We start from the raw sequence: 10,543 nt of genomic DNA, 5'->3' as shown, positions 1-10,543 counted from the left end.
AAATAGAATAAGGTTTCTGAACCCAGTTCTAAGACTTCTGTTCAAATGTTTAATGACAAAATACAATTATTATAGATCACAGATAAAAATAGGACATTACACTAAATGTGTAATTCCTTACAAATTCAATAATTATACAAAAATATCATTTTAACCTAACAGGCTTATCCCAGTTGGTTCAGTGACCCACAATGCTCAACCTAGGAGCAACACACATTGTGCTGCCTATGACATAACATGCATTCAGAGTAGGAAAAAAGGGAGAGAATATTGCTTGTTGTTGATCCTCGAGTAGGAACTAAAGAGACACACACTTACAAAAGTAAACAAGGTCCAGACAAACTGATAAAGAACTGGAACTTTCTTAGAGAGTGCCATTATGTTATGATCAATCAGGGCTGCCCCTGCTGTAGATGTCATACTCTCTGTATCGGAGGTAGTCCTTAAGCCTGGTGGGGAGAGGCATGAAGCTGATGAAGGCTGGGGATCGCAGACGCAGACGGCTCAGGCAGTCCCGGATACGCAGCCGACACAGGTGCTTCAGGCTGCGCACATTCTCTGAGGGGGCATTAGGGTCATGTTTTATTTACCTGGAATTTACTTAGAAATTTGGTCAAATGGTAATTACATAATAATTATTGTGAAAAGGAATCTGTGCAGTGCAGTTCCGTTATAGTACCTTGGATATGGCATATCTCAGGCCACTGTTTCTGTGTCTTCAGGCATTCCTTGAGTTTGACACAGAGGGTGACGTGGTCTGTGTAGTCCAGCATGATGCGCACTACCTGTGCCGAGATGTGTTTCAGCCACTTGACTGTTATCACCTCACAGAACTACAGACAGACAGAAAAAAAGAGACAGAGATAGAGTTTGTAATAACCACATTTACAATGACCACATAATGCTTGTTTTCCTCCTTAGCACTAGTTGTCTAACCACCATGTCTTTGGTGACCGAGGTCGTCCAGGGTGCGTAGTCATGGGAACTGTCTCCATAGGGACAGTCAAAGCAGCGCTGTACATCGTATCCATGGTTGAGAAGCATCCTCAGCATGACCTCATCTTTCAGCGCATACTGCAGTGCTGATGGGAAGTGTGTTGTTTTGACACGAGAATAGTAGCTGGCGTTAGCACCGTACCTGATTGATTGACAAGACCAACAAAATCCATTAGGCCTACATTAACAGTACACAGTAATCAAAAATACATACTACAGGCTAATTCCTCTCCCTCACATAACATATTTTACTGTAAAGTATATTGAGATTTTGAAATGCACTTAATTTTATAAAGTTTGATTTGACTTGAGTTTGATTCCTACCTCAGCAGAGTGTTTATAAGCTCATAGTTGCCCAGCCGCAGAGCCACTTGTAGACAGTTGACAGGGTCCTGGTTGACCATGGCCTCAGCCTCCAGCAACAGACGGGTGGACTGGACATCGTTGTTCGATACAGCAAAGTAAAGAGCCGACCTGCGTTCGTCATCGTATTTATTGCGCACGCGTGGGTGCAGCATGAAGTTGGGGTCGTAGCCTGCATTGAGAAGGACCTCCAGGCACTGGGTGTGTCCCCCAGCAGCAGCAGAGTGAAGGGGACTCATACCACTCTTCTTCACTGCCTCCATATTTGTTGCTGAGATCAACCGTTCCAACACCCTGAGGAGAGAGAGGAGAAGACCTTTCAATATCTGTACCTCCTAACAGCAGAAAAATAAATAAATAAATATAAAAGGGGTATATAAAGTAAAGATCTTTCTCCACTCACAACAGATGCCCGTGGTATGCAGCACGGTGGATGGGTAGGTGCCCACTGTGGTTGGGCATGTCGGGGTCTGCCCCATAGTCCAGCAGCAGAGAGATGATGTCAGGATTACCTGATGCAACCGCCTCAAACAGCACAGAGCCCTCTGTCTGAGACTGCACGCTGGCTCCTGACAGAGTGATAGAGAGAGCGAGAGAAAAGGATAAAGAGAGAGGAGAGACAGAAAGTTAATCACTCCATATGGTCCAGACACACACACACACAGACACACACACACACCTTTCTGTAGCAGGACCTCCACTACGTTAAGGTGCCCTGTCTCTGCAGCCAGTGCCAGTGGGGTCAGCTTGTCAACATCCCTTGCGTTTGGGTTGGCTCCGGACTGCAGTAGCAGGTTAACAAAATTGTCCAGACCCAGGAGGGATGCCTCATGGAGGGCAGTCCGCTCCAGATCTCCTGTTTGGTCCACCTTGGCATTGCAGCGAAGCAGGAGCGAGGCACAATCATATTGGTCATTTACTATAGCTGTAGGAAATAGGTGACAGAGCAGGAAGAATGGAAGAAGGTTAAAGTTGTGCTCCATAAACAAAAATCTAAATCTACGGACATCTAAGATATATTTTGAATACCTGCCACGAGTGGAGATTCCTCGTCATCGTTCTGGAGGTCTGGACAGCATCCATTCTGAAGCAGGAACGTAGCGTTTTCCCTCAGGCCGCACACTACAGCCAGGAAGAGAGGTGTCTCTCCTTTCAGAGTCCGGCACTGCTCTGCACCCTGGGGGGAAGCTGGACACATGGACCTGTATATTACTATCTAGATTTGACCAGGAAAGTCCCTTGAGATATGTCTCTAAACCAGTACCTGAGAAGACGATCTCCAGTATACTTTTCTTCTCCTGCACTGCGGCCTCATGTAACGGGATCCATCCTCTGTCGTCTACTCTGGACATGGCTCCTGGTTGCTCAGCTAACCTTATTAGGGCCTCCTCATTACCTAACAGAACAGGAAGACAGGTACGGGGTAAATCTCAATAGTCTGACATGGCTACCTCTCCTGTCCTTTTCATTCGGTTGAACTGATGTGTGAGAACTGGACAAGTGAAAGACATTTTCACTTTCTGAAATGAGATGAGGCAAGTAAAGGAATTATATTTAGACTATTGAGATGCATCCGAAGACCAGAACTGTTATTCATCGCTGGGCCCTCCAGTATCCTGCACTGGAACAGTGCCAAAGTCAATAGACTAGCTGTAACCTCTATGGCAGTGCTGTCATATCCCTCCATCTTATTCCACCTCTGACTCAACTCCACACACACCATATAGGGGCCAGACAATCTATGAGACCGGAAAAGAGATGATCACACATAGCAGAAGTCATTAAGGAGTTAAGATAAGGAAAAAGCCATGCTCACCTTCCTTTATCACTGTAAAGATCTCATCAGGATCACCTTCAGGGCCTGCAGGATCACTGGGTGAAATATATGTATAAACACGGAATCACTTGGATATTCCACAGCTAACCCATGTGGTATACACAGAATAAAGCAGCAGGTATTTTGCCATTTGAGAGGTCTTACTTAGGGAGTGAGCCTTTGTGCTTGTTGTATTTCAGAAGGCTCTGTTCAATCATGTACTGTGTGACATTGTCCTCTTCTGGTTGGTCAAAAACATATCCTGCCTCTGTCTCTGAGTTCATCTGTCACTCCAGGAAGGGTCAACTCACCAGGAAACTACTAACTTGAGCTGGGGAGACATCATGTTAAGAACCTTCATTCTCATTCTCTGTTCAACTACTGGTATTTTAAAGGGGCAACATGTTACCTACCAGGGCAGGGACCATACACATGACCAGCCAGCAGCCTCAAATAACAACAGGACCTCGGCAGACATTTCATAGACAACAGTAAAACTGGAGAGCATTGCAGCCATGTTGTACACTGTCATTTTTGTGAGTTTGTGCTGACTATCATTTCACATACATAGAAAACAAGATAATACATTGATACATTACAGTATATTTACATGCTTAATGGTTGTGTTCTGCTTGAAATAGCTGCCCCAGTTCTCTGCAGTGGCGTGACTTTGATGATGACAGTATAGTATAATAAAGGCTAAACAAGGCATGGGTTGGTGCATTATATGTGTGGCTGTAGTGTTGGGTATTGCACATTGAAAACTACATCAGCCTTTATAGGGAACTGTGGATAAAACCTTTAGAATTAAAAAAGCTATTATTCAACAGTTATCAAGCCACTTACTGTAAGTTGAGCATGCAATGGCCACTCCAAGTTCAACAATTACATGGCACCATATCACACCATTTCAGATGAACAATGGCATTCAGGCACCACACCATTCCATCCTTAAACCTCCCAGAGGATTATGTCTTTTGTTTTCTGTTTACCTTCAGTCAACAGGCTGTTTCTCCGATGGCCTCACAATCTTCAGTGGGTTAATCACACTAAGCTTCCAAAGCATGTCTATGTATATCTCCCCAGCTATTTATATCTGATCACGGGACCTTCCCATCCTGCACCTGGCTCTGACCCACTGAGCACACTGCAACTCTACCCACCGCTCAACTGATTGACACAAACACACACATGCACGCACGCCCACACACATACGCACACGCACACACACACCCCCCAGTGGCCATAGGCAGGTATCACATACTGTAGGTCTGCTATGGTCCTAATCAGGTGTTGTGTGTACTCAACAGACCTAAACAAAACCAACAGCCACACAAGTTACATCAAAGTATTTTTTATATGATTAAAGTGAATAGAGAATCCACCAGGGAGCGAAGTCTCGGTGTAATGACATAAAGTTAAATAGCGCGTCCTTCCCTACTCCTCAGTGTCCTCAGTCATCCAACTGGCAGAGCATGGCCACGCCTCTCTTGATCCAGTGCTGAGGGCGCTTGCTGGTGGGCAGCATCATGGTGATGACAAAGTTGGTAGAGTGGCCTGTGGTGGACAGGGTGCCCTTCCTCTCGCTGGTCTTATACAGCGGACACACATACAGGGTCTGGGGAAGGTCACTGCCTTTCTTCTCCGCTGGAGAGAGAGAGTGAGGGAGAGAGAGAGAATATAACAGAGGGAAGTCAGAGAGAGAGAGAGAGAGAGAGAGAGAGAATAACAGAGGGGAGTCAAAGAGGAAGAGAAGTGCATAGAGAATGAGAGACAAACTTACTTGGTTTGATCCAGATGATGGGGACTGTATCAAAAAGAACCTTGGGATGCTGCTCAGCCAGGACTCCACTGTGAGTGGGAGAGATCAGTCTCAGTTCACTGCACTCTCTGGTATCATTTAAAGAATAGCCTTGTTTGAGAGAGTCTTCTACCTATTCTTGTCCCAGCGAGCGCCGTCCAGAAACAGACCGTGGATGTAGACCCCGTCCTCAGGAGAGGAGTTTGAGGTGTCGATGGGAAGAACCTGTTCCCAATGAGAGGGAAGGAAGACTAATCAAAACAGACAAACAAGAGGAAGAGGGGCCTTTTTAAGTAATAACTTGTTTACAACAATGCCTCAAAAAACCAAAGTCTCTTCTAATTCAGCTGTTTGCGTGACCTGGAAGTGGAAGCAGAGCAGGTCGATGGGGATGGAGTATTTCCTGGCGTAGTTCTGCATGGCCCCGGTCAGGAAGGCCTGGGTGAAGAAGAACCCAGACAGCCAGAAGACATGGGGCTTGTTGCTCTCATACCAGTCCTGCAGGGGGCAAAGAACACATTAGTAAACAAAACCGAACTGTTTCCTCTTCATGAGAAAACGAAATACATGCCGATGATCGATTTAAAAACAATACTGAGGCTAATCGACTGACCTGCAGGAACTTGAGCTTGGCAAGGAAGTCTGTGATGTAGCTGCCCAGGGGTTTGAGGCTGGGGTAGGAGCGTTTAGCCCACTTCTCTGGCAGCTTGCCCACCATCAGGCTGCCTGACAGGGCCTCCAGCTCAGCATCCATCACCACCAGGCCCTTGATGGCCTTCAGCAGGTTCTGCAGGCTCACACGGATCGTAACTGCCAACCTGGAAGACAAGACAGTAATATGATCCTATTGTGGGTTTTGGTAATTTACATTAAGATCTACATCAGAATTGAGTTGTTTTTCTGAGGTGTGTTTTTTTGGGTGTGTGATGAGATGACATACGTGTTGTAGCGCTCCATCTCCTGCACCAGTACAGTGTTCATGCTCTCTTCATACAGAACAGGGTACTTCAACAGAGCAGCCTCGATGTCAAAGTTAGCTGGAAGCTACAAGAAACAGACAAGTGACTTAACTGACCACCTGCTCTGATTCTCAGTACCGTAGCACACATACACTCACTCATGCACACACCCACACATATACAGTACATTCATGCTACACACACACACACACACACACACACACACACACACACACACACACACACACACACACACACACACACACACACACACACACACACACACACACACACAACACACACACACATCATACACACACACACACACACATCACAACTGCTGCTACAAGACTCTTGTTATACTGCTCAATTTATACACTGCCCCCTCCCCTTCACCAATACACATGTAAATATTGGGATATAAATTGTGCCTTCCTGTATTATACTTCTGCTAAAATGTTTATTCTATTCTACTGAGCCATTTACTTTATGTTTGTATTCTTTTATTTTATTATTTTTTATTGTTGTTGCATTGTCAAGAAGGAACCTAAAATAAGCATTTCGTTGGACGATGTGTACCATGCGTATCCCGTTCATACGACTAATAAAACTTGAAACAAACTTAAAATCATTTATTCGGATGACAAATATATCGGGGGAAAAGGCAGTACATTTCAGCTGTACAAGGACTGGTTTRGCTTTACCTTGGTGAGGATGTCATTGGCTATGTCGAAGAGGGTGTTGTCTCCCCCGGAGCTGGCTCCTCCTTTGGCCCCTCCTCCCTGGGTGAGGAGCAGGGAGTCAAACAGCTGCTTGGTCTGCTGCAGGTCCTTGGAGATGTCCACGTTCTCATGCATCCCAAACACTTCTGGGTGCTGGAGGAACGGAAGGTTCTGAAGACATCAACACAAGATGGAAAACATGATGGAACGCATGAATGTGAGCCATGCGGCATCCTGCAAGGTTCCATTCTGGGTCCAATTCTCTTCACTTTGAACATGGTAATGTTATCAGACAGAATGGTATTGATTCTGATAGCTATGCTGACAACACACAGCTCTACACCTGATGAATTAATGTCTCATTCCTTCCCTGTCTAACTCCTGCTCACCCGTATGAACTCGATGTAGTCCTCGTAGTTGGACTTTGGCGGGGCGTAATACTTTCCGCTGGGGGAGAAGGTGTAGCGGGGGTTCTCGATGATGTTCTTGTTGTAGAAGTCAGCCAGGATGGTCATCAGGAGCCTCCTGTCCCAATCGTCAGTCACACGGCCCCCGTAGTTACACTCCCCTGTCAGGTAGGTGATGGCCTCCATCGGCACCTGATCGTACTCCCTCACAAACAGCTGGAGGAGGAGGAACACAAACAACAGGGTGAGAGAGGGGAACCACACAATCTGCAATCACATATATTTATATTCAACAACCACATTAAGACCACAGTCTTTTAAAAATGACAATCTCTCTCAAATACTCCAGCCCTGAGTTGATGTGTATTACTACCTGTAGTTGTCTGATACTGATGCGCAGATCAGACTCGTTGAACCCATAGGGGATGTTCCAGCCCAGAGGACCAAACTTCTTCCTCTCCTGTACCAGAGCGTGGAAGAAGCAAACGCCATACAGCAGCTTCTCCCACACCTAGAAACAACCAGAGGAACAATCAGCGCAGCGTTTGTGTGTGTGTGTGTGGGTGTGTGTGTAATAAAATAAATAATAATAATAATATTTGCTATGTATAGGTGGCCCCGGGAATCAAAAACACTATCCTGGCATTGCAAGAACACTATTCTGGCATTACTCTACCAACTGAGCTACAGAGGACTATGTGTGTGTGTGAACCATGTCACCACTCACCAGTTCTTTGTCCGTGCAGGCGTTGAAGAAGTCCTGGTCTGAGACGGGGTCTGACAGGTAAGACTGCAGCAGGTTGAGCCTGAGACCTGTGGGCGGCTCGTTGGTCATCTTCACCCCATTCTGCAGGAGGGTCATTGGGAACTGACACAGGGAAGAGGGTTATGAATCAACATCATGGATGCCGGTCATCCTATTGTATACTGGTTGACCAGGCTGGATGCAGTGTTGTACCCTACCTTGGGCGAGGGGTAGCTGGTGAGCCACAGTCGGAATTCTGGGTGGCAGGTCTCTGGGCTAAAGTCCTCACAGATCTTCTCCAGGGTGGACATCCAGGAGACGGCCAAGTGGCAGTTCTGCAGGCACACCCAGGTGCCCTCCTTCATGGCCGAGCGGATCATCTTGGCAGCGATGGGGCCCTGGCCCTGGCCCAGGGAGATGGACTGGAACTTGGTGCCACCCATGCTCTTGTCGTTGGCAAACTTCAGCAAGCCTGGAAGAGAGGGGTGGGGTGAGGCGGAGCCATTTTCCATATCAAACAAAAGCAGTAGCAGGTTTGAGGTATGTGTATGAGATCAGTCGGGTACTACTTACTGGCCATGGGGTCGGCTCCAGGAGATAGCACAAACACCAGAGGGATGGTGGAGTTGGAGTCTGTGTAGCTCTTACTCAGGTCAAAGGGAGGCGGCTCCACAAACTTCTTCCCAAGTTTGTCAGTCACATAGTTTGTGATGGCCGGCACAATCTGGAAACATAAGGAGTAGCATACAACAGTAAGCATACATGCAAACATATGATATGTCCGCACACACACACCTATATCTACCTTCAGCATCCTCTGTATTGATTTTCGAGTGTCYTCTTCGCATTGACTTTAAGTGGACAGCAAAAGTAAATAGGGATTGGCTTATTTCTCTCTCTAACCTTGTCTGGCCTGAGACAGCGGTAAATGATCATCTTCTGCAGGTCATTGAGGCAGTCACACCAGGGCTTAGGCAGATTGGTGTTATAGGGCTCTTTGCTATCATAGATGACCAAGAATTTATCTGGGATCTTGATGAAGCTCTCCCTATGAGAATCACAGAGAAGGACGACATATTCCATATTTGAGTATTAGCAGAAACAAAACACTGAATAAATCTCTAATCCCCCAAACCAAAAAGAGGCAAGCTCAGCAGTTTGTCTATGTCATACTTGAGTCCCTGGAGGTTGGGCAGGTGGCTGGCCCGGCAGATCTCGTCCCAGCTTTTGTCCTGCAGCCAGTGGGGGTCTGGGTTGGGGACGTTGTTCTGCAGACCCACCCCTCCAGTCAGCAGGAACATAAAGTCACCATATTCTATTTCCTTCTTCGCTCTGAGAAACCCCCCTCCCAAAAAACAGACACTTGTCAGACACAAACAATCACGTTTATCCCACCTTATCTTAAATAGCATGCTTAAAGACAATTTTATTTTAATAAATAAATGACCACTCATTTCACAAAAATCAATTTTAAATGTTTGACCTAGTACTGGTCCTCAGTGTGTGGTATGGACTTACAGGAGGAGGTTGGAGCAGAGTAGGAATGAGAAGAGCAGTTTGTCCTTCTCAAACAGGGAGCGACACACGTTACAGTACAGGTTGAAGGTGAAGTGGTCGATGAGGTACCTCAGCCTTTTCTCCAGGATCTTGGACTTGTTACTGAAACACAGATGCCATGTGTTACCTAGGACACAAAGGAGCTTCGGTCTAACTGTACATCATATTCATTAACCAGTGACTCATGAGGTCTAAACCCTTGTTATCTGTGTAGGAGCATGTTTCTCACCTGTCCTGTATGGAGTTGATGTAGAGGTTGACAAACCAGCTGAGGGAGTACTGGTACATGGGGTCTATGTTGGCCAGGTCAGCGATGCTGAAGAACAGGATGGAGGAGTGCTTGGCGATGGCTCTGTAGCCCTCCCTAGACTCTGCTATCTTGACCTCTGTCTTCTCAGCAATCTGTGGGTTGGGAGATGGGGTAGAAGTTGGACTTCTACCTCATTCTAATTGGCTTTCAACACATTTTGACTGTTCTTCCAGTGTGGTCCAGACCTGCTGTTTCTTGGAGATCTCGTTGGACATGATCTTGGCCGAGTCGAGGACCTGGATGGCGCTCTCATCCTCCAGGATGTTCCCCTCGGACGACGACAGTGTCTCCAGGATCTTGTCCTCGATCTCCTTCAGGACCTTCTTATTGGATGCAGACTGCAGAATCAGGGCGTTCCGCTCCTCCTCCAACTCCGGCCTGCAGAGAGAGACATGATGAGGTCAGGGGTTAGTCGTCTAGATTTATATCTTCATCATATACAGTCACAGTACGATTGGTCATAAACAGATCAATGCTTTTTGTGCAGTCTGTGCTGTATCTGGTAGACAGGTTAAGAGTTTATGTTATAAGTTCATTACTGGAAAATGATCCACTATAAATAACGATAGATCTGCACAGCATAGCGAGTAGTGTAGCGTGTGTTGCAACACACACCTCTCCTTGGCGACCACAATGCCCAGCAGCTGGTCCTCAAGGCCCTCAGGGGTGATCATGAAGTTGAGCAGAGACACCTTGGTGGCCAGCTCCGGAAGGTAGTGGGGGTTCCGCAGCTTAGTTGTGATGTAGAACCGGAAGTCACATGAGTACTCGATTACACTCTCCCCCAGCCGGATACAGTCCATGCCCCCTGGATGACACAAACAAATAGTCTGTAATCAAATGACACCAGTATGTAACGATAAATCC

General features: G+C 46.5%; 2 protein-coding genes across 5 annotated transcripts in view; both read right to left on the bottom strand.

Moving 5' to 3' along the window:
• Positions 1-40: 40 nt before the first annotated feature.
• Positions 41-4,419, bottom strand: asb14b (ankyrin repeat and SOCS box containing 14b). 4 transcript variants are annotated; one of them, XM_024005280.2, is made up of 11 exons: positions 4,022-4,419; positions 3,341-3,506; positions 3,176-3,231; positions 2,624-2,755; positions 2,389-2,547; positions 2,039-2,284; positions 1,763-1,928; positions 1,321-1,653; positions 937-1,138; positions 680-833; positions 41-558 (listed from the first exon to the last, which is right to left on the bottom strand). In XM_024005280.2, the coding sequence occupies exons 2-11, from the start codon at positions 3,457-3,459 to the stop codon at positions 389-391; spliced, it is 1,737 nt and encodes a 578-aa protein (XP_023861048.1). In that variant the 5' UTR covers positions 3,460-3,506; positions 4,022-4,419; the 3' UTR covers positions 41-388. The 4 variants fall into 4 exon arrangements, with proteins under 4 accessions (XP_023861048.1, XP_023861046.1, XP_023861049.1 ...); XM_024005278.2 differs by having other exon boundaries at positions 4,168-4,419; XM_024005281.2 differs by having other exon boundaries at positions 940-1,138; positions 4,168-4,419.
• Positions 4,420-4,513: 94 nt separating this feature from the next.
• dnah12 (dynein, axonemal, heavy chain 12) overlaps positions 4,514-10,543 on the bottom strand; it is a 36,597-nt gene continuing 30,567 nt past the window's right edge. Inside the window, exons 54-71 of the mRNA XM_024006004.1 lie at positions 10,292-10,484; positions 9,862-10,054; positions 9,596-9,768; positions 9,328-9,468; positions 8,983-9,141; positions 8,713-8,857; positions 8,383-8,533; positions 8,028-8,281; positions 7,792-7,932; positions 7,438-7,575; positions 7,047-7,280; positions 6,640-6,828; positions 5,917-6,020; positions 5,590-5,794; positions 5,337-5,474; positions 5,110-5,201; positions 4,959-5,026; positions 4,514-4,822 (exon numbers count right to left, since the gene is read on the bottom strand). Coding sequence (XP_023861772.1) covers positions 4,629-4,822; positions 4,959-5,026; positions 5,110-5,201; positions 5,337-5,474; positions 5,590-5,794; positions 5,917-6,020; positions 6,640-6,828; positions 7,047-7,280; positions 7,438-7,575; positions 7,792-7,932; positions 8,028-8,281; positions 8,383-8,533; positions 8,713-8,857; positions 8,983-9,141; positions 9,328-9,468; positions 9,596-9,768; positions 9,862-10,054; positions 10,292-10,484 — 2,912 coding nt within the window. The 3' untranslated portion in view covers positions 4,514-4,628. The remainder of the gene's footprint in view (positions 4,823-4,958; positions 5,027-5,109; positions 5,202-5,336; positions 5,475-5,589; positions 5,795-5,916; positions 6,021-6,639; positions 6,829-7,046; positions 7,281-7,437; positions 7,576-7,791; positions 7,933-8,027; positions 8,282-8,382; positions 8,534-8,712; positions 8,858-8,982; positions 9,142-9,327; positions 9,469-9,595; positions 9,769-9,861; positions 10,055-10,291; positions 10,485-10,543) is intronic.

Source organism: Salvelinus sp. IW2-2015, linkage group LG17 (assembly GCF_002910315.2).
Source record: "Salvelinus sp. IW2-2015 linkage group LG17, ASM291031v2, whole genome shotgun sequence".
Classification (NCBI taxonomy): domain Eukaryota; kingdom Metazoa; phylum Chordata; class Actinopteri; order Salmoniformes; family Salmonidae; genus Salvelinus; species Salvelinus sp. IW2-2015.
This window is presented reverse-complemented; position numbering and strand designations above follow the sequence as displayed.